Source organism: Odontesthes bonariensis, chromosome 21, assembly GCF_027942865.1.
Source record: "Odontesthes bonariensis isolate fOdoBon6 chromosome 21, fOdoBon6.hap1, whole genome shotgun sequence".
NCBI classification, from domain to species: Eukaryota; Metazoa; Chordata; class Actinopteri; order Atheriniformes; family Atherinopsidae; genus Odontesthes; species Odontesthes bonariensis.
The window spans coordinates 9,980,438-10,004,813 of NC_134526.1; the positions used below are offsets into that span (position 1 = coordinate 9,980,438).

General features: G+C 41.6%; 1 protein-coding gene across 3 annotated transcripts in view; it reads right to left on the reverse strand.

Moving 5' to 3' along the window:
- Positions 1–24,376, reverse strand: part of znf385c (zinc finger protein 385C) — a 127,623-nt gene that overhangs the window by 19,687 nt on the left and 83,560 nt on the right. For all 3 annotated transcript variants that reach the window (XM_075454282.1, XM_075454284.1, XM_075454283.1), the window contains one exon: positions 6,762–6,904. In XM_075454282.1, the coding sequence (XP_075310397.1) occupies positions 6,762–6,904 (143 nt within the window). The remainder of the gene's footprint in view (positions 1–6,761; positions 6,905–24,376) is intronic.

Genomic DNA, 24,376 nt, shown 5'->3' on the forward strand with positions numbered 1-24,376 from the left:
TTTATACAACACTGGTGATTCTTTTTTAAATCACTTTGGACAGGTGGATGCCACATTTGTACTGCTTTAAACAGAATTTGAATCTATGACAATTCACTTCACCTCAGGTGTTTAGAAACCTATTACAAATCATTTAGTTGTTAGGTTGCCTCCTTTTTTCCGACTGATTTGATGAAAAAAGGTTGATCACGCTCCATATGACACGTGTTCTGGACCACATTCTCCACGTTAAGTGATCTGCTGTAACTTTCTGCTTTTCACAGCGTGATTCTGTATTCAAACTCAATCCGTTTTGGTCACATCTGAAGTCCACAAAAGACATTTTTTGCCATAAATGCATGAAGTGTAGTGGCACGTCCCAGCTAAAACAAGGCCACGTGTTCATAACCTGTACAGTGGTGTTTGAATGTCAGGCTGGAAACAAATCACTAAATAATTCCTGGAATATCAGAACATCTGCCCAAAGAAACCCTCTGAACAACACCACACAATATGATGGTGTCAGAATCTGAAGACATTTTTGCTTTGGGGTTGCCCTGCATACATCGCCACTAAAACAGGAAATTACAAAGTTAAAATAAAGAAGAAGGAACATGAAAAAACCGCAGGGCAGGTTTGAGGCATAAATCTGGAACAAACAAAAACTTTTTCTTTGAGAATTAGCATACTGTTGAATTACCCTTTGAAGTGAGGGAAATGTCACAATTCCTCATTAACAATGACTGTGTGATAGCTTTATGCTGGTTTTTCTAGATCATCAATGCCTCTTTTGCTTACATACACGGAGCATTGTTACCAGTATCAGTAATGTAATTACAGACTCTCATTAAGAATAACACTCGCTTCATCTGCTGTTATATAGCAAAACTAAGGAACTCATTGTGGACTTCAGGAAGGATAAGGGAGACACACACAAACCCATCCGCATCAATGGCTCTGCTGTTGAACGTGTCTCCAGCTTCAAGTTCCTGGGGACCCATATCTCTGAGAACCTGTCCTGGACGATCAACACCTCCAGCCAGGTTAAGAAGGCCATCAGCGACTCTTCTTGAGAAGACTAAACAAGAACCACCTGTCTGCAGACATCCTGGGTAACTTCTACTGCTGTGCGATTGAGAGCATCTTAACCAACTGTATCATAGTCTGGTATGGGAACTGCTCTGTTGCCGACCGCAAGGCACTGCAGCGGGTGGTGAAAAGGACGTCCAGAAGAAGCAAATGTTTGCGCAGCATTCTCAAGGACTCCTCACATCCGGCCAACAGTCTTTTCCAGCTCCTCCTTTCCAGAAGGCGCTTCAGGAGCCTTCAGACCAAAACCAGCAGGTTTAGGAACAGCTTCTTCCCCACAGCTGTTTCCCTACTGAACTCTGTCCCCCACTGAACCTGAACCCCTTCCCTGTCCTCCGACCTCATCACTACACACTCCTTCTCCCTCTTCACCTCCCCAATGGCCATGACTGTACTCTATCCAACCTTCATTGTATATAACATTAATTGAATATGTACACTTACATTAGTCATTGTTACAGTATGTTCACAGCTCTCTTTCAGCTACTGTATGTATATTTATTGCACCCGGTATATCTGCTCACTGTTCGTCCGTATATATATAGCACATCTGTATACTTGTTCATACAACATCTGTATATTGCCCTTATGTATATTAATGCTTATTCATTCACAGTGATTTTATACTGCTAAACTATTCCCGCATATCTATATTGCCCCTATCTGCAGATAAGTGCTCTTACTTACATATTGTATACACTGCATTTGCTGCACTTTGCACTTCTGATTCGATGCTAAACTGTATTTCTCTACCTTGTATTTATACATGTGTAATGACAATAAAGTCAAATTAAAGGGATAGTTCGGGATATTTGACATGAGTCTGTATGGCATCACCATAACCAGTGTCGTGCATTCAAACTGACTTACCCCCGACAGTGTCCTGTGAGCCGAGTTCTTGTCCAGTGTTGGTCAAGGCGAAAGTAGTCCGGCTTGTTTGCTGGGGTCAAGAAATTAGCGCGTTTTTCTTCCCAAAACAGTACGTGTGCTAAAGAGTGATTTATTTCATCACAAAAACCGAAGCCGGCAAAAGTCACTCCTCGTTATCACTTGGGCCCTATACTGTCTCTCATTGTGTATCACTGCGCACGTCATTCTGACCGCGAGCTGTGCGCACGAGTTCACTTTGTTTACTGCTCGGGAAGATGTCTGACAACGAGAGCGACGAGGAACATATTGACTTCCGTTCAGAGCCAAGGGGGTATCTTTATGAACCCGTTTATACTGAGGAGGAAGTTCGCCAAATGGACTTAGATCGGGCAGAAAGAGAGAGGGTGGACAGAGAAGTGATGGAAACAGAAGCTGGAGCCAGTGCTGGAGCTGCGATACCCAGGGTGGCCGACAAATCCTGGTGCACTTGTTTGAAGTGCGAAGTAATGCAGACAGAGGTGGAATGTTACTGCTGCCACGAGTGGGATTTAGTTATGCCCCAGATACAAAACCTTTCCATAGATGAGGATGTCGGCGGCCGCGGGACAGCTGCTGCCTGCATCACAAATAACGGTGACTTCCCTGCACTCCTGAATGCAGGCGTCTGAGAACTTTTTTCCATGTTCCCAAGATCAACTGGAAGAGGCGTCCCAGACCAGCCGGACCCGATGGCCAGTTGTCTGCAGAGTAAGTGTTGAGCACTGCCAAAGAACAGAAAGACTCGTGCGCACAGCTTGCGGTCAGAATGACGTGCGCACTGATACACAATGAGAGACAGTATAGGGCCCAAGTGATAACGAGGAGTGACTTTTGCCGGCTTCGGTTTTTGTGATGAAATAAATCACTCTTTAGCACACGTACTGTTTTGGGAAGAAAAACGCGCTAATTTCTTGACCCCAGCAAACAAGCCGGACTACTTTCGCCTTGACCAACACTGGACAAAAACTCGGCTCACAGGACACTGTCGGGGGTAAGTCAGTTTGAATGCACGACACTGGTTATGGTGATGCCATACAGATTCATGTCAAATATCCCGAACTATCCCTTTAAATATGTATAGGTTATATTACATCTGCAGTGGCATTATTATTATTATTTTTTTTATTGATTGCGTATTTTTATCTTTATTTCAGTCATCATAGTCATAGCCTCTTGTTTTCCTTCTCTTTTTCAAAACTAATTTCTGCGATTTGCATCATTCACATCCTCAAAATAATTTTGGATTATATGGAAAACACTGCGCAAACTGAATACAAACCATTGCAATCTTCTTTCTCCTATAAATGAACTGATGGCTGACTGACTGCACCTGTATATCTCAGTAACCCAAAAACTCTGGAAGAAGTGATGAAAATCTCAGAGTCTGAAAAGTTTAGCACTATTTTTCATTTCACATATTTGCACACCTGAGCTCCCCACCTCTTTATCATGCGATAAAGATGACAGGGAATATTTTTTAAGAGGCAGTTTTTTTTTATCTGTGTAAATGTTCTCTCTGTCATGCAGTTCAGACAGGAGATGTTCTGCTGGTGTTACATCCACTTTGCTAAATTAAGGAACTGTCCACTGTGTGTGTAGACTGTAATTAAGATTCATCATCAAGGCTGCTCTCACAGGGTGGAATATATGAAAGAAAACACCTCCCACCCTTGATGACAAGCGAAGAATGGTTTGGATTTTATGATTCAAACTATGAAAATGGGGCAGAGTCACATAAAAAAAACACTACATGGACATTAAATGCAATACATTTTGCAGAGCCAAACCTTTAAAAACAGTCTTTCCCTTTATCTTTAGTTTCTTTAGAATTAAAGTAATAGGCTGTTTACTTTAGCATGTAAATGCTTCTCACGATTTCTAATAAATTAAGCTGGGTTTATATTTTTGTGTTATGAATAATGGAGGTAATGCAAATGGGTCAAATTTGGTACGCAGCTTTTGTATAAATAAAAACTTCCACCATATGTCTACATGGGGAAAAAGTTTGTTCCTTATAATGGTATTGGTCCTTGTCCACTTTATTATGAGTCACTGCTGCTCACAGTAAAGTGTTTCTGAGTAAGGGTTTAAACTGACTAAAACAGTTTTAACTGTCACTGAAAAGCATGCAAGGAGTCCCACGACGGGAGACTATAAACAGCAGAGTTAAAGCTGAGGCTTTATAAGATCTACATTCCACAGAGACAGCTGATTCTTTGGCGGTACCCTTCAACATGGTATCGTATATAACAATCGCGTCGGATCTTATACTCGGCTGGCACAGTGTCTGACCCTGTCCATTCCTCTACACGCATGGGAAAGGGATCTGAGGATGGCCGAGGAGAGTGTCGTTCTCACGCTGAGTTTGACCGCCACGCTCACTGGACCCATCCCGGTGACACTGCTGACAGCCCCAGCTGCCCAGAGATCAAAGAGCGCTGGTGTACTGATGGTGGGGAAAATGACACACTGCCTCAGATCCCTCCAAATCTGTGCCATGTTCAGGGCAGCTGGCTCCTTGGTAAGAGAGGAGTCTGCTTACTACAGATTCCTCAGGGCCAGGTGCGAAAGGCACTATAAACACACCTGACAATGATATCTTCATGCTGGAGGTATGTCTGTCCCTCAGGGCTGTCCACCTTTGTTGCTTTATTTTGGCTTCCACTGAATGACTCAAAGCTACCTCTGGGACTAACTGACTTTTGTGTTCCCCATCTGCGGCCGGACCACAGAAACCTAGCTCTCCCTGTCCTGCTGTCCTCTGCCCACCTTAGCAGGGCAGGCTGCACACAGCTATTTGTTTTAGGAGCTAAAGAATATGTCCATTGTCTGTCCACAGTCATCCTGAACCGACTGCTATAAATGCACCTTTTGTCCAAGCTCTTGGTTCTCCCCCGCCATCTAAGTGCAGACAGAACTTAGCCTACGTCGGGTGGCTGAGTCGGTGATGGGGTTGCAGGATACAGATACAGAGAAAAAGACACAGAGAGGAAAGATGAGGGGCTGAGGTGGGGGAGGATGTAAGAAGGGACACCAGGGGAACTGGGGGGTATTTGGTTTTGGACACAGGTGCATTCATCTTCCTCTCCTCCAGATGTCTGGTACAACGTGTGCCTTATCAGGACTAAGAGAATCTGGTGCTCCCAGTTGAATGGACTTTGTGATTAATGCCACAGCTGCACTGTCAGACTGTGTGTTATGGAGGCTAATCATCTCCTCCTGGGACTGAAGCGACACTGATTTGATGTTATTTCCGTGCTTATCATAATTTCTGCATTCTGGTTGTGGTAGATTCCAAGTCCTGTATCCTGTTTCCTTTTTACCAGCTTGGTGCATTCATCCTTCAATCTACTGCATAGCTCTACTGCTATAGCTGTTACTAATATGGCTCCTGTTATTCGTCTAAAAAGGACGCATATTGTGCCAAAATAAAACAGAGCTTTAAACAGTGTGGCCGACACAAACTATTTTTAATAGAGCTTGCGGGAAAGACATTGGTTTGAGAATAGCAATGACAATTTTCCCAAAGCAAAACACAGACCAGAGACCTGCCCCAATGCCTAGACCACTAATATAAATACATGAGGGCGTGAGAAGAGTGAGTGTGTACTGTTCTCCCTTTGCTGCAAGCATACCCGACCCTCCACAAGACAGTAAAGTGGGCGGTAGAACAAATGAATACAGTGAACTTTTCACACAGCGGTTTGTCAGCCCCCTACATGCTTATCATACAGCAAACGTTTATGTCTCATCCACCCCCTCACACATGTCCTCCACTGTAAAGAAACAGCCAGATGTCTGCATCCTTCCTATCCCTGTTCTCTCTCTCCGTCTCATCCTACCTGATTTTGCTCAGTTTGAAAAAGGTGAAAGACGGAGTCAAAGCTCCAGCTTCTGCTCCATTTATAGACCATAACACTGGAGATAGTTTCACAATGCAATGAAAGGAGTGAACCTTACACACACACACAGGGTACAAAACTAGGATCAAAAGAATTCAATAGTGCCTGCACAGATCCACACACTAGACGACAATGGGCATAGCTTTGGCAAGTAAAGGATCAAAGACACAAGCTTTTAATTCCAGGCACAGAGGGACACTAAGCATCAGAGTTGAGGCATGAAACGGTTTGTTGCTGACGTTGGGAACAAAGTAATAAGGGTCTCATTTGTAGATGCTGATGCTGAAGTGACAACAGCAACGCTTAGAGGTGAGACACTGCTTGAATAATGATTATAAACTAAACTTAAAGGTAATGTGTTTGCCAGGACCTTGCAGTGGTCTGTCAGGGAAGATAGGGCTGTAGAAAGAAAGTATAGCATTTTTTTAGGCTAATTTTTCTATACACCACATCCTGATATAAACCTCGTCAGCATGAAGAGGAAAACAGATAACTCTGACCCTTACACCATGGAAACATATCGACTACTGTCCTAGAACACTACATAACGCTAATATTTCTGGGGTTTTTTTTTCTCCATAAATGCCATCCACCATCAGTTACTTTGTTTCATATCGACCTTTTAAAGGGTGTGCAAGGTTCAACAAAATACATTTTCATCTTCCATAAGATCAAAGCACAGCATGTTACTGTGGGGAAATGAGTCACTAATTCACAAGATATATCTCCTGGATGTACCTTATTATTTACAGGTAGTCTCAGACTCAGCTGGAGAGCTTGAATGTTATGGAAATATGTTGTTGATAAAAGTCACATATTTTCTCCCTTCACTTTAATTTTTCATGTTTATGTAGCCAGTACTTTTCATGATATGGAACTCACCGTATTAAAGTTAGGGAAGAGGTTAAGAGGGGAGGATCCATTGAGTCTGAAGGGCATGAGGTGTTTGAGGTCAAGCTGAGGCTGCAGAGGCCGTCCTGGGACTGGGAGAGAAGCAAGAAGGGGGCTGCCCTGGGCTGATGTACCTGCACAACACAATGACACGAATTTTAGAAATCAAGAAACATTAGTTTCCTCTTCCAAGAGGTTAAATGCAGTGTTCAGGGAATCACAGTTAAACAATCAGATAACACCTAGAACACAGTGTACACTCTGATGTGCTTTAGGATGCGTTTATTTTTCAATGCAGACAGTAGGTGGTGTAAATGTGTTTTTGGGGGGATGGCTAGGAGACTAAACGGGTCCAACTGTGCAGTCTTATCCTTCAAGGACATACACCTGCCCCACATGTACATGTACATGCACAAACACATCATTTAATTACTGATTTATCGGCGAACGAAAGGTAGCTGTGTGAAAGGAAGATGGGAGATATCGGATTTCAAATAGACCCGGGATGAAGAGATTTCTAATTTTCCACCTGGCTGCATTTCATTGGAGCGGTGTGCTCAGCAGTGCGCAGACACTTATTGCAGCACCAGGATCAATCATCGGTGTCAGGTGCGGGTCACCATGGCCACCCCAAAGTATGCCTGTCATCTCAGCTCTTTGGCAACACATATATACGACTGTGGTGTACTTGCACTGTTGTGTGTAACAACAAACAAGATAGAACAAGAAAGACCAATGACCTCACAAAACACTAATTTATAAAAAGACGATTTTCAGAAATGTTCCCACATGCTTGAAATCCAATGGAAAAAAAGGCAAACAAAAGGCTGCAAGCTGCTGAAAATACTAAAAGAATGTCCGTTTCTGCCAAATACCTTGGTTCCATTCAATAACTATGTTTTCTAACCTTAATAAATATTTCCTTTTTTTTCCTGTTAATTGTCAATTAATTAAAATAACTAAATAGATTAATCTTTGTTAAGGTAACAACAATCATGGTTGTTGTTTACTCAACCTCCTGCATCTAGTCAAAATTTCTACGTGGACTACATGAATAAAAGAATACACTTTAAAAAATAAAAACTATGAGCAACATTAGCTTATTTTTCATCCTTCACATTCTAAGGAAAAAGGTTTAGGAACGCTGCACAGTCATCCATCAATAAGGGTGGGTTTCCACATGTGTGCGCATGAACCAATTAGGACTTGGTCCTACAAATGCTGCACATTGGGTCAGTTGTGCTGAAGCTCCCTTTTGATGAGCATGTAAGCAGTCTAGATGTTGTATGTTGTAAATGTGAAGTTAATGGGGATTCTCTGCAAAGTCTCTCCTCAAAACAAATGTCAACAAATGTTTGATCGAAACCGATCCAGGTGCATGCATAGTCTGTGTTCAGTATGTGCGGTTACAAATTTTTGGGCTGCTCGTGGTCAGCCCATGTTAGAACTTTGTGGATAATTAAGGATGATGAAATGAATGTCCCACAAGCCTCTTGCACGAGTGGATGCAGAAACCATTAATTGATGTTAACAGTCATTGGCAAATATCACAGCTATAAGACATCTTTTGAAGCAGCTACAGTCAGATGGTTCTCGCCTACAGGAATTTTATTCATTCCCCCCGTCAAAGGTTTTTAGTTAAGTTGTTAGATCTATTCACAACATTTCAGTGATGTTAAGGTCAGTAGACTGAGAGAGCCATTGAAAACCTTCACTTTGTTCCTATTGAAGTTGTCCATTGTGCTGTATGTTTGTGTTGAGGCCATCATCTTGATTTTCAGTTTTCAGTTTTTTTCACACAATGTGAAAACCAGTGAAATGTCTCTATGCCACTTACTCCAATACAAGCCCAAAGCTAAAGTGAGACAGCTTGGTGCTTCGCATTCAAAGAAGTGTTCATTTCATTCAACTCTGCACCTTTTTTTCCTCTCCAAACTCACCTTTCCTCTTTGCAGCCAAAACATTCTATTTAAAGTCCATCTGCTCATCGGGCAAACCTCTGACACTGAATCCAGTGGCGAGAACACAGAAAAGGTTTGCTTTCTGTGGGTGTCCCTTCACCACCACTCCAGAGTTTGCTTATCCGTCCAGTTGCTCTTTAGCATCAAACACTGGTTCTCATTCACTCGTCTAGTGGAGCCTCTTTTGCTGGTCTACAAACAGACATCCTACACTCGTTTTGGACACTTTTTCCAAATAAAATGAAATATGAAGCTATTCCACACCGAGTTCACCGAGACTCCTCAGAGATGGTTCAAACACAAGCTGTCAAAATAAAGCTCAGCACATTTGTTTTTAGTAGATTTTTATTTTTTTTTGTGGCATCTTTGTTCTGCCTTTTTTTTCTAAGAATTGCTGTCATGACTGTGGTAGGATTATGACACTGTTATTCGACCTGTGAAAAACTGCAGAACAGAGTGAAATGTGGAGAATCTGTTAGTTCTCAGGAGCAGGACTTTCTCCCACTTGGCAGAAGTAGCCATGACGCAAAGTGTGTTTGTGTATGTGTGTGGGGTTAGTGGGTGTGGGGCTAAAACACTGAAGATCTGAGCATATGTCCATGAGCATGGGGATCAGATCTGCCTTTGCCATGTGTGGGCTCTCCTCTGCTGTCTGTCTGACACTCAGAGCGAGGCAGCCCAGCACGGATGCAGCCTACAGACACGTGGCCAGCAGCCGGCAGGGGATCGCTCCCACACAAAACATGCACATTCACACAAAAACGAAAGAAGAAGCAGAGTTTTCTCTTGGCAGGGCTATCAGAGGAAAAAGATGGGCTTGCAGGGAGGACAGTTATCAGCTGATAGTGCTTTCCCACCTCTCCGTGACTCCCTAGATAGCTTATTAAATCAGGGTCTGGCTGTTTGCCTCCTTGGATGATAACTCTGCCACGGAGGCACAGCCTGAATCTACGCATGTACAACAGAAAACGCACGTGGAAGTGTGTGCGCTCGGCTCGCATGCACTGGGTGAGTATCATACTCACACACAAACGCATACAAACAAAACTGCCTACGCATCTCTGAAAACAAATAGCTCCCGGGGCGAGGGGGAAGTCAATATAAACAGTCACACAACACACACATACACACACACACACACAAAATCAAACAAGGTATAATTTTGCACTTGGCACATATTGTGTTGGATTCTAGTGGGAGTACAGATTAAAGGAAGCTGCAGCACATTTTTTTACATTGCTGTATGTGTTAGTGAGTGTGTGTGCAAGGAGGGTGGATTTGTTATTTCAACCTAATCCTTCTGATTGCCTCCTCCAATCACCATGAGTCATTTCCCACAGACTCAATGTGTCATGTGCTTCTGCACATATGTGTTTGCATGTGTATGTAGCTATGTGCACATACGCTCATTCTGTCCAGAGTTATGTCTGCATCAAGACTCAGACTTATTTACGCCTCAATTGTGGTCCGGCGTCCAGACAGCCACTGGCAGTTGAGGCAAGGCCTGAAACTAAATGTTCAGCCTCTTTCTCCCTCTCCCAGATGACTTTGCTAACAGATCTGACTGTCTCTGCCAGTCCTTCCCCAGGCTGGCCTCCTCCTTTACCCATCACAACAACGCATTCCTCCCTCTTATGACTCACTTGGCTTGGTTATACAACAGCAACCGTCACATTGCATCTACTCAGATGTGAGCGTGTTTGTGCAGTAAAAGCCATGGAATTCAAACATTGATTTTTCATTTATTTTCTACATGCTCATCTGACAAAATAATGGATTCCAATGTACATAAGCAAACATGCTGAACCATTCCTTCTCTTGCCTCTTTCTCTATATCAGAATTAGCGATTTACCCTTCCACGGTAATTCTTTTATCATTACTCTTGTGCAAGCGTTTTATATCTGACAAACTGACTTTTCCCAGATAAAAAAAAACCTCAAGCTGCCTTCCTGCTTTGCATATTTCTGATGATAATCAGCATGAGAAGGACAAAGGGAGAAGAAAAACTACCTTTCTATTTGTGACCCATTATAATCATGTGGGATAGCTGCTGGCACAGCAGGGTCTTGGAGTTGGTTGACATGGTCCCCACCTTCTTTTCTTCAGGATGAATTTAGAACAGTTGCCAGATCCCGTAAGCTCTCCTAAGGCTGGGTTGTATACAAACTCTTTAATTCATACCGGTATTTTTTTTAAATGAGATATGAAACCCGACAATACTGTTCATACCGATATAATCCAATGCAGACTGTGTCCTCTGTATAACTGCCTGTGTGTATTTCTCCTGGCAGCACCGTCCTATTCTTGCCTGTTCCTCTGTATTTGTCAACAACACAATGATCTGCATTTGCTTCTAACTTCCCCTCATTACTGCCAACTTCATAGGTTTTATTATTCAAAAAAGCAACCACCCTTACATGTTGCAACAACTTGGACAGGCTGTGGCCACATTCTGTGGAAGAGTGCTTTTCCTCCATCATGTCTCATGAGTTGTTCTCTGGTTTCTGTGTTTTTTAGAAGTAAAGACAAATGAAGCAGTGTTTTTTTTCCTTAATTATTTTGATTCTAGAAGAATTTTGGGCATCATGCATCACATATTTGACACTCAGTTGTGAAACCCTGCTTATTAACAGCTGGACCCTCATCATAAGGTCTCTGATCTGGAATTCAAACACAATTACTATGATTTTCTACACCCTGATCTGACAAATTAATGGATTTCCACATACTCAAACAATTCCTCTTCCATTATCACAGAGTTAACGGTTATACCTTGAAGTCGTTCTCCTGTAACTCCTCAAACTGAAGGAACACCTTTATCTTGACATGATTTATGCATCACATGTCTAATGCTCAGCATTCAACAATGAATTTTTGATCTGATTATCCAGTTGGAATAATGAATATCGACAAAATAAACACAAATTTGTTCAACAGGAATTTGAGTGTGAAATAGCTGCGTTAAGCGCAGGCACAACATGAGCATAGTTATCTTGCACCATGTGAATGATTCTTATTGTTTGTCGCTTGTATAAATAACAGAATCCTTTCTGTTGATGATGATATTTAGCACAGTTTTCATATCCCAGAAAGTGACGGTACAGAGTTGATTTCTGGCAGACATTCAAGTCTCAACACAATGTTGATCAATGTGCATTTGCCATACTGTTGCAACAATGATTTACCAACCCTCCAGCTACCCTGCAAACTTCCCAGAGGCACTGGAAAATCCAGAAACTACAATTCTATCTATACAGAACTTGAACTTTTTTCTTACTTTAAACAGTGTCTTTTTGACCAAGCTACGAAATAAATTAGGACATGCATACAAATAGATGCTTCAGATGTGCCCAGCCTGAATGTTGTAAACTGGCCTCATAGTGGATTGCAGGCCCATGGCCATTTGATGGCAAATAAAAGGACAATGCTCTGGCATGGGATGTTTGAATGTGATCCACTAACAGAGAGAGAAAAGTGACTCTTAACAGCCAATTAGCTTCTGCTTCAGCAGCAGGTGGTGTAAGGGCCACTGTGGGAACTATTACAGCATGGACAAAGAACATTAACCACGATCCGTTTTAACGATAGACAAACGTTTTTTTTATCCTTCTCCACCCACAACCATTCTTTCCTCGCTTTTCTCCACCTTCTTCTTAAATCACAATGTCAATCTGCAGACCTGAGTCCAGCATAATATGTGATGGGACTACTCACATTAACCAGTGCAGCAGTCACGAGGGAACTTTAATTACCCCCCTGTTAAACTGGAAATAATAATCTAATCGTAATACATAAAGCATTATTCAAAAGTACAGAAATGTGAACTATTCATACTGGCATCCAATTTATTGAGTCTTTCATCTCTCGTTTCCTCTCCTTACTTCAAGCCTTTTAAAGCTGTTTATTTGAATCACACATTTGCTCTTTTTTTCTGGGTCACGCAGCCTGCCGTGACACACTGTATTGTGTACTGAAGTGTGTAAGTTGATATCTGTGTGTGCTGCTTATGACAGTTTGCATTTCAAAGTGTGCAGCAGGCAGATATAGAATATGCTATAAATATGTGCAAGAAATATCTGAATAGACTGGAGTGTCCACTTTACTTTCCGTGGTGCCTGTTCCCTATTAGAACACAAACAAGTTTCTTTTCCTCCTCTCTGGGTGTCCATATGACGTGTTAGAAGCTAACAGAGATCCAAAAGTCTACATCGAGGATATTTCAAGCAGAGATACTTTAGTTGATGTCTAATAAGCCTGTGAAGAATTTTTCAGAGGATTATGTTTAATCTCAGCATGGCCACTTTCTTTCCCTGACACTATTTTAAGTTAATCTTTAAAAAAAAAAAAAAATCTCTCATATGTAGTTTTGCCCTGCTTTCTCCATCTTTTCCCTGAATTGCAGAAGGTGCCAGGCTGCTCCATGTGGCCTGATTATATGCAAGGCTAAGCACAGTTTGACCCCAACTGAAAGTGGAGCACTCAGGAATGGACACGACTTCATGACTTCTTTATATATGAAACTTCAGTGGCATTATTAAGATGCTGAATCTGGGAACTTCTCTTTCGGCCCCAGAACCTCACCTGTACTCACTGTACCGTCCTGCTGAGAGTTACATCAGTGGATTTGTTTTTGTGCTTCATATTCAACAGAACAGAACTGCAAATATGCATGAACAGAGATAAATATGCAGAAAAAATTCAAGGAGATATCCTCAGGTCGCTCCATCATAGTTAGGACAAGAGAACAGGATAATTGATGGTCTATATATAAATTATGACCTGACATTGAGGTTTAAACTGGCTCAACATCCAGCCTCTGGCATCAGCAATGACATTGCCTCATCAGCCAAAGGCAAAAGGTTTTAGCATGTATCACTGGCCTGAGTAATTGTGGACAAAATTAGCCTAAACTTATCTTAATCATCTGTGGTTTAGTACAGTATTTAAAGCCCCTTTTTTTATATGAGAAGATAAGAAACATAAGCATGCTGGTTCATAGCACGTTTAAACCAATAAATCTTAAATTCTAAATTTTTCCCCAAACTACAGCGAAGCTTTTAGCTTCATGTTTGGTTCTTCAATTTTTGTGGCACAGCAGTGAGTCGTAGGGGCTCCGTAACAGGACCTCGTGGAGATGCTTCTTCTTCCCGTGGTGTGTCTATAATGAGTTCTGTCAGGCAAGCAGTGAGCAGCACATTGCTACCGAACTCAACCTGAGCAGAGGCGAGGCCCATCTGTCAAGCAGAGACGATAAGCCTGGAGCCATCCAGAAACAAATTGCTCAGCTTCCCCACTGTGAAGCCCTACCAGGCAGCTGGCTACAGGCAGGCAGCAGAGATGCTACTGATTCCTGATGCTACACAGGAAAAAGAAGGCAGAGAAGGGAAGTATCAAACACATTAATCCATACAGACGGTGCCGTTGGCCACTCAATGCTCTACAGCAGAGGCTGCACACAAAACTTCACTATGATGATAAACTGGGGAAGAAGGTCTCTTTCTCTTTTTTTTTTTTTTAAAGCCTTGAAATTAATCTTTCACACTTTTCCTTTGGTTTACAAAGAAAGAGATAGCTTTTGGACCATTTACATCAAATGAAAAAAGAAGAAACTTTCATGGCACAATGCTGAGAGGATGAAAAACAATTTAAACATCCACATACAAGTCAATGTAGGCCCAGAATCATTAGCATAACCCGCATTGCTATCTTGCAATGTCGTGTGAAAAATCAAAAACGACTGAGGAAACTAATTCAAAGTTGTGCCATTCACATACATATGGAAATTCTTGAAGTGCAGCAGGATTGACAGGAACTCAGATGAGGTTCATTTCCACACCAAATTGAGTCATTTGTGTAAGTGGCACTAAGTACAACATCGTTTTTTACATGAATAAATATCAGGATGGTCAACCAAGCATCACGCAGCCATCATGTCAACTGTGACAACTCATTATAAACTGATTAGATATGGTAGGTGAGCCGGGCTGGTTGGATCTTCGAAAGAGGAGGGTGAGAGGTACAGGAGAAAATAAGCACAAGACAGAGGTTGCCTTCTAATCTTAAATCCTCAGCTGATGATATGAGAGGAGCGAAGGATAAAATCATTCACTCAGACACTGAGATGCAGAGACAGTGGTTATGAGGCTGTTAAGGAATGGAAAAGAAGTTGTAGTTAAACACTGTGGAACTGTCCTCTCCTGAATTTTCCTTTCCCAAGCTGAGCATCGTAACACAATACACGCAGAGGAAAAAAAGGCCCTTACAGTTAATGATGCCTTTGCAGTTGTGAATAGTGTGAGATTTGTTTGTATTGCAGGCAAGAATGTCCCTTTATTTATATAAATGACAACAGTAAACTGCTTATAGAGAGAATTGTACAGACATTATAACATTCATCGTTATGCAAGCGATCATGAACTAAACAAGTCGTATTGCAACGAGTACGTAAATTGCCTTCTGTAGTAGACAGTTTTTGCCATCAAATGCCTGGCTGATCATCTCAATCCATTTCATCCATTTATTTTTTCACCCATTCCCTCTCTCCAGGTTCTTTGTTTTAGACATTTCCTATAATACACCCAATTTCAATTCTGCTTTCAGGCATGTGTCCACAGCCAATTAAAACTCTTGATGAAAATATGTACTGCCTACAAAAGACAAAACTTTCCTGTTCTTTTTAAGTCCTAGCTGTAGGGCTATTTTTTCTTCTTTAACACTGCCACAAAGCAGGGATATGGAGGGCAGCTCTTAATTTATTTGAGAAAAAGAAAATGAAGTTACACAAGTTTTGCAGCACAGGAACAAATGCGGCATCAGCTGCGAGGGTGAGCACAGTGCCCATGCATACGTTTGCTTTCTTTATATATGTATACAGAGTAACACAAGGAAATGCAAATCATGCATAAGCGCAAATATAATTTAAATTTGCAACATATGCAGACAAAAGCTTGACTAATATCTACCTATGTAATGATTTTAGCCAGAATGTACCCATGCTCAAGTTACAAGTTTGTTGAAGGATGTGCCGATGTTAAAACAAAATGATCCCCAGTTACTTTTTAAAATGTCCTCACTCTCAAACAGCAGCAGCCTTGGGAATTGAACTAGCTAATTTTGCTGAACCTGATCTGTAATTGTTTCAAATTAGCCTCGTGCCTCAGGATCACTGCCAGAATAATTGCTCATGAGCAGAAAGATTAATCTACAGAAGCACATCTGTGGGACTTAATTTACAGGTCGCAGTGCCTTGCCTTGTGGCTCCATTAGACTCATTTGATTTCCAATCCTGTGCAGCATATGCAGCTAAACAAAGGTGACACATTGGTGGGAAAACGCCAGGAAAAAAGCAAACTAAAGGGACAAACTGCTCAATATTTGTACAGAGTCACAATCACACAGATTAAAACGTTTTACTGTAGTTGCATGCATGGAATGTACACAACTATGCAGAAATGCAGAACAATACCTAATGTGTAATCCCCCCCAAAAAAACGGCATCTCACTGACTCGCTGATCACCAAATGATTTGTTATTGGAAGCTCCAGGCATAGTCAACACATCCTTACATAGGAGGAGGAGTGTCATCATGGGCAAAACTTCAGCCTCCAACCAGCAGCATCTGAGGAATCAGTGACTGGATTGTGAGCCACTTCTATGCTTAGAGAGGACAGACCGTTTGACAAGCTCTCTGAAGAAAAACAGCTGCAAGCTGCAAATTGGAAAGCCTTTTGTCAGAAGCTGCTTTGCCCTTTGTTGTCTCCTTCCTCCTCTCCTCAAAGTGCTGGCATGCAGATGTCTCCTCTCATCCTTCATGCTTAATTACAAAGATGGGAGAGCTGCACAAAGGGATGATTCTTATGAGGCACTGTATTGCAGGCAGCACACTCGATCCAGGCAGCTGGCATGCTTTTAAATAGGAAAACTTTAGCGCAGCAAAAGATTTAACGCCCGACTCCATTACCGCAGCCACCTACTTCCTTGAGCTTCCAAACCCACTCCAACATGACAGGATAATGTGGTTGAAATACAATCAGTGTGGCCACTAGTGGTAGCGTTATACACATGGAACTGAGCAGTTCTGGAGTCTTATCAGAAGCCATGCAGGTGCTTAGTAAAGCAAAGCCATAACAGGATTCCAGAGTTACTGCTGGCCGGCAGGATTTCACTGGATGAAATGAGTGGCAAGAGGAGCGCAGGAAGAGGAGAGATGGATAGAGGGATGTAACGGTGGGAGTTGTTTGTGTGTTGTTAGCAGGTGATCGTGTGGCCAGTGTGATAGAATAGTGAATCTATAGTAACACCTGTTGGTGTGGCGATGAGAAGTGAAAACCAATCACTTCAGCTATCCAGCAGCCCAAAACCGATTCATCTCAACTTTCTATTTTAGCATTTCTCTTAAAAATTGCTGAATTTTGATAAAGCTCAGCTCCTTCTGTGGGCTGACACTTTGGTGTGGAGAGTATGGGATACAAAAGATGGAAGGAAATACTACTTAAAGCTGGAAGAGATGCTCTTTTGTTTACAGTTAGCCCTGTTAAGCGTGACAGCAGCATTTCTTTATGTCAGAATTATTCTGCAAATCAAAAAATGGAAACCAAGCAAAGGTCTCTCATAGCACTACAGACTGCCATTTCAAACAAACTTTATCACCTACAGAGGTCAAGGACATGCAGTCTGGTTCTGAGTGAGTCCTTAGACTCTCCAGAGAGCTTTTCTCATTAGTGTGATTCCAGCTATAACGTGCATCCTTTAGCTAAATCTTTGCTCGTCACGGGGAGACCATCAGCTGTTGCAGTCAAGCAGCACAAAGTCTTGAATTATTCATTTCCTGTTTACAGCAGGCGACAGGTGCGTGACCTCCGTGATGAGAGCCCAGGGTGTCTGAGAAAAGTGGTGACAAGGGAAGGGAAGGAGGGGGGAAGGAAGGCTCAAAGGGACAGTGCTGGAGACGACGGGGGTAAGACTCAGAGGAAACTGAAAATTTGGCAGACTCAGGTGGACTGTAAATTTGGGCATTTCATGCTTTTAATTTTGATGCTGTGACAAGGAGTAAAGGCTTAAGAAGACTTTCACTTGAAGCTGCATAAAAAGTTGTTGGAGATAATATGATGGCTCCACTTATAAATTCTGTAAGACTGAAGCTGCACATCGGCTGAGTGGCATTTTCTGTAACCTTTCCCTTGGCTTTAAATAACTGGTGCAGAAACAGCAGAAACATGGATCACTGGGGAGCGCTAGGACTTGCAAATGGATATCTTATGACTCATGACTACACAGCACCCATAAACACCCAGACTGGAAGGTGAAGCTGAACACTAACTTATTTTCATGCACCTGACTTCAGAAATCAGCAGCAACAGGTCTGATGGAGGGATGAATCCTCCCCAGAGCCCGGAGCTCAACATTATTGAAGCAGTGTGGGATCATCTTAACAGAGAACGGAACAAAAGGCAGCCGACATCCAAAGAAGAGCTTTGGGATGTCCTTCAAGAAGCCTGGAGAACTGTTCCTGAAGACTCCTTAAAGAAATGACATGAAATCTAATCTACGAGGGTTCAGGCTGTGTTGAAGAATAAATGTGGTCATAACAAATATTGAATTTCAAGGTCATTAGAATTGTACAAACTCTGTTTTTGCATTATACACTGTCTTTCCATTTAACCTTGAATGTGTTTTAAGAAAGCGCTGCACTCATTTATTATGATATAAAGAAATGAAGGTGGCTTAAGACTTTTGCACAGAATACTGTAAAGTATGTCAAGATGAGCCAACAAATAACTTGTGATGCGGCATCAGCTGCGAGGGTGAGTACAGTGCCCATGCATACGTTTGCTTTCTTTATATATGTATACAGAGTAACACAAGGAAATGCAAATCATGCATAAGCGCAAATATAATTTAAATTTGCAACATATGCAGACAAAAGCTTGACTAATATCTACCTATGTAATGATTTTAGCCAGAATGTACCCATGCTCAAGTTACAAGTTTGTTGAAGGATGTGCCGATGTTAAAACAAATTGATCCCCAGTTACTTTTTAAAATGTCCTCACTCTCAAACAAATAACTTGTGATAGCAAAAGAGACATGGGAACAAAATAGAGATGAGAATAACTGCTGAGAGCTAAAAGAACACGGTTGGAGAAGAGGACAAATAGGGAGACTGGAGGCTGTTGACACTGATGTTGTCAAAAGAAAACACATGCTGGGATTGTTTAGTTTAACACCAATGAAATACCAAACTTAATCTCAGGAATTCAATCTGGTTCACTCACCCTGAACAATAGTCTGTGACACCTCATAGCTTTCGAATAAGCTTCCCATTTCATGCACACATATTGATGTGGACATCTGCATGAACACACAGTTGGAAGAATGCATGCAAAAGCAAACAGGCTCCCTGCAAAATGATGAATGGATTTCACCTTCAGGCAACTGGGGAGAGAGGCCGACATTTCTCCTGCTCGGCCAACTCCTGCTTCAGACAAAATAACAAACGGCTGAATGATGTAGTGAACTGTCCCCTCTGGTTGCAAAGTGGGAATGGAACCACATCTTCCAGATAGCAGCTACAAATGGCCCATCTCGATAACAACCCTCTCTTGTTCCCTCAGCTGTGCATCCACAGAGACCTTGGGAGATCTCAAAAACAGATTAATCCAGATTGAAAGTTGCTCAAGTGTCCTCAAGCGTTAAAGCGTTACTACTTATCGGCACAGAGCATTATGTACAAGCTCCGAAGAAAAGACAGAAAATAAGCTCTGAGGTCATTTGGGATGGATGGACACCCACAGAGTGGCTAATACTATAAAATAGACCACTCTAGATTAAGGCGCTCATATGAAATCTTTTCACAGACGTCTTCCTGTGCAGTCTGCTCGTCGTAAGCCTCGGACTGCTGCTGCTGGAGCTGCATGAATCTGATGCTTCCACAATTCACGCAGGGATGAATGTCCCTGTTTTTGCTGCAGACAGAAACTCTCTCGCATAGACGGAGTTAAATCAATTTATTTGAATTGTGAAATGAGAAATTCATTATGAGTGGTTCTAATGAATATTATTACAGACAATTGTACAGTGCAGATGTAGTTCTTGTGTAAAGCAACAGAAACAGGTTAAATGTCATCAGCAAATAGTGTATTCATGTTAAGTTACATAGACAGTCAGGGGGTTAAAAATGAACCAAAACCCAAATTGAAACAAACTTCAGTTTTTAGGCCTCGATAACACTTCTATGAATATTAACTTTTATTTCTATAATCATCAACTACCCCCATCAATAAAACAAGGGACGCTCAATTAAGAAAAACTCTTTCCTGCATCGGTGGTGAAGATTTGTTTTTACTGGGTAGTATTTTATCTAGCACATTGTAGAGGCTTGATTTTTTTCAAGGTAATTTGTTTTTTTTTTAGTTTCCTTTTTCATGCAAATAACAAGTACATCAGTCAGCCATAACACTGTGACTACCTGCCAAATATTGTAAAGTCTTCCTGATATGGCCAGAAGAGCCTTGAGCAGCTCAGTGCATGGACAAGTAATATCCTGGAGAGTCTGGCAAAAATGTATAGGTGGCAAGTGTCAAAGTTAACATATAGAAGCATTGTAAAAAGATGAGCAGTGTGACTCGCTTTACCTGTTAGTGCTTTTAATGTTATGGCCGATCGGTGTAAATCTGAACGCAAACATCAATGTTTTCTTTTACCTGACAGACCTGATTGTTTGTTACTTTTTAAAAACATACTAAGCAGGTAATTGGTCCAATAAGTTGTCAATTGCCATCCATCACAAGCAAACTTCAAATAATCTCTTAAAGAAAGCGATACAGTCGGGGCCCGATCAATGAATATCCAATCCCTCTGATGGTTGTCGACAAGCTCACTTAAACGCGGCTATAGCTGCGATTATAGGAAGCTGATTAGTTTAAACTTTAAACGGTTTTGGCCACAAATAGCAAGATGGATTCTGTGAATTTGATATTATGAATCTCAAAAGAATCCAGCTGCTCCATAATATGGTGTCATGTGGGCTGGGATCTTACCAATGTGTTACGTTCATCAAAACACGATGTAAATCGGTCCCAAATTTAAAAGAATCATGCCTCCATGTGATCTTACTGCTGTGTTGTTGACCTTTGGCTGACATCTTTCAGCCTCATTTGACTGTTTGGGCCTCAGCTAACGCACTTCAGTCTGTCTGCCGAGACAAAGAGGATTAACCATTAATCTGGCCTTAACAGCAGGAGAGCTTATTCATAACAACCCTCCAGAGAATAGGACTAATCAAGACATCATGAACATCAAACAGGGAACAATTACCTCCAATAAAATTAGTTTTCCTGAGCTGATACAGCCATTTGATTGAACTTGATTACACTTGAGTTTTTTTTTTGTGTGGGATCATGAGAAAGAAAACACAATCAGCACAACAAATGATTAAATTGGCTTGGAGTTGAAAAATATATAGCCCTGGTATGAGATTATTTAACACTTTTCTTTACTGTATGCAGACCCACAGTTTCCCATTCTACCTTTTTTTTTCCCAAGATGATGAGACCTAAACTTGATACAGCACCATATTTCCACTGCAAAAAGTAGCTGCCACCATAACTGTTACAAGCCAACAAAACCCAGTACATTTGAAATGGGTGAAGGCACAAAGGCGCCTGATGAGGTGACAAAAACGAGCTTGATTGTAATAGAGAACAAACGTTGGATTTGATTGCAGTAATGAGCAAATGGCCTTAGCAGGTGGAAGTGTAGCTAGGGAAGTGTACAATCCACAATCCCTCCTCATTAGTAAGCAAATGAATTCAATCACCTCTCTTTGGTAAGCGGCTTGATAAATCCCTGCAAAGTGGTGTCTGGCTTCAACTACAGCAAGCAGCTTTAATAGGTACCGAGCTGTAAATGCATCATTCTTATTGACTCTGAGCTCAGCATTCCTCTAAGATCAGCCTGAACACAATTGTTGGCCTCAAGCAAACACACCTATAAGTCAATAAGGTTGGAGCTTTGCGGGGAGCAGCAACGAAAAGTCTTTCTTGCCCTGGCTCCAAGAGCTCCAGAAATTTTACTCATATGTCCCTTGAGAGAATGGCTGCAGTGTGCCTGTGTTCCAAGGGCAAGGTGGAGGCACCCAACAGGCAAGGCATTGGGAAAAAAATGCTAATCTGAGGAGACAAGCTGTGTTTCCATTGAGACTAAAAGAGATTTGGGGCTGCTCCTCAGGCCCCAAACATCTACATGTTAAGAGTTTTTGAGCCAGATCAGCCAGAAAAGTACCACCTGCTGCACCACTTCACGCCCCTGTAAAAAACATTCCCAATACATTACAAGATGTGACCGGTGTGACTGCAGACACAAAAAACAACAATTGGGATGATGTGCTAGCCTACTTATCATAAACTGACATGATCCATCGCACTTTCAGCACTGGCTTGTGCCTTGATTTATTTCTCAGCACTCTAAAAATGTCTTCAATGAGGCTGTAGCATTCGCTGCATCAAAGGCCAATCAATATATTTGTTGTATAAAAGCATGAACAGAAGCATAGCAGTTGGCAACAGTTTAAACTGAATGAACAACAGACAAAACTAATCTCACCATGTCTACCAACAAATCCACTCTGCAGCCCTAATCAATTTGTTAGACAGCCACTTCTTGAGCACCCATGTGCACGCACACAGATGTGAGGGTGCTGTGATGATTAGCTTGTCCTACTTAATCACATCCTATTACAGGCACCTGCAAGGTTGCAACAGTCTTATGTGATTATGCGTAATCACAGAAATGTCACATCTGAATGATAAGTAACATGAGAAAAAAAATGATGAATATTCACACCATATAATTATCAGCTATTCTCATAAATAAATAAAACTATTCATATAAGTCTCTGAAATATATGTAAAAAAAACCTCCACACAAGACTCACAAATTTAATCTCACACATAATTTTGCATAGGCTGTGCAGGCGTATAAATACACACAAACACCCACACTGAGCTAGAGGGAAAAAGCCTATCTGCGGCGGATAAAAGACATCCCTTATCAGCTTCCTCATAGAGGAGCTGGGAATGAAGGCATTTACTCAAATGAAAGAGGCAGCTTTTGGAGATAAGCCGAGAGAGACGAAGCCCAACTAAGCTTCCATATTGGACTGGGCCAACGGAGGGAACAGAGGAGGACGGGAAAAACAGAGTTGGGGAGGATGGATGGTGGATGGATGGAGGGATGGATGAGAAATGAATGAGAAATTGTTGATGAAGTAATGAGGGAGAGAGTGGAGCTTCTGTGTGAAGCGGATGTGTGCATATAGGGAGAGGAGTGTGTGGCTTTTGTCTGGGATGAAAGTACTTACATAAGAAGTATTTAGAGGATGTGGGTGTGAAAGCTATTGTGTTGACCCCACATTTGCGTGTTCACGTCTACACCTTCTGTCTATCTCTGTGCTCAGAACCAGCCCAGTGTGCACAGCGAGCTGGCACATCTTCACTGCGCCGGGCTGTGAGCCGTGCTAGAATAACCCACTTCAAAGAAAGCCATTGTCACACACTAATGTGGCAAACGACAGCTAGCACCACAGAAATCAGCACACACTGAGACTGGATATTCCCTCAGAGTTTCTGTGAAATGGGGGAGGAAGGGTGGTGTGGGAGGGAATGAAGAAGAGAGTGAGGGGTTTGTTCACAAACACACTGCTGTGCCAACATTAATCATGTAGACTCTCATAAAATCATTAGAGCTGATCATTCCCAGTCAAGCTCTCAACAATGGCTCAGCACTGATGAAAAGAAGCAAGAAAGCCAATTTCTGATCAAAAAGCAAGCCACCACACACACACACACACACACATACACAGATACCCGTGTAGATGGACAGATGAGAAAAACCTTTTATAGTCTACATATTTTTTTCATGATTAAGTGAGCACTTCGACAGACACCCACTGTATTTTTGTTTCTGCAGTGCACTTTTAGGAATGATTTTACAGATGTTTATCCATAAACTGTTTATGTGTACACATCACTGTCCGATTAAACAACAAATTGTTATCTCTCAGACTGTTTTCCAGATATGATTTTGTTGTGAACAACATCTGAAAAAACCTTTAAGTGTATATTTCCATTAGTTTTGTGTGCGTGTGTGTATTTATGTGGTAAATAAAAAGCCAATTTGTTTGTGTCTCTGTGTATTTATGTGTAAAAGAAAATGCTTACGATATAAATATCGGTGATCGCATCTCTTGTGTGAGCACGGAAAATGCAAACCATTTCTTTTGGTAATTACGTTTTGTAAATTGATTAATGTGTAGTCACTTGCTGTTTTGGTACAGCAGCTTCGCTGAGTTCTAGGTTTATGAGTGCGATGTAATAAATTCAATACATTAATTAAAATCCAAATGGATGTGCATTCACATACATAATTTAAGAGTTACAATGGACATTTTTCTCTTTAATACTGTTAAAAAGATTTTTAAAGTAGAACTTTAAGAAGACAAGAAAAGTTTAATCCATTTATTTCTATTCCAGGGCAGCTCTTTAGTTTTTAACAGTTGGGTTTTTGTGGATTTTCATAAGAGCATACACTCTTTCATGAATCCAGTACTTTCAGATAATTTGAGCTTGTGTATGCAAGTGCATCCA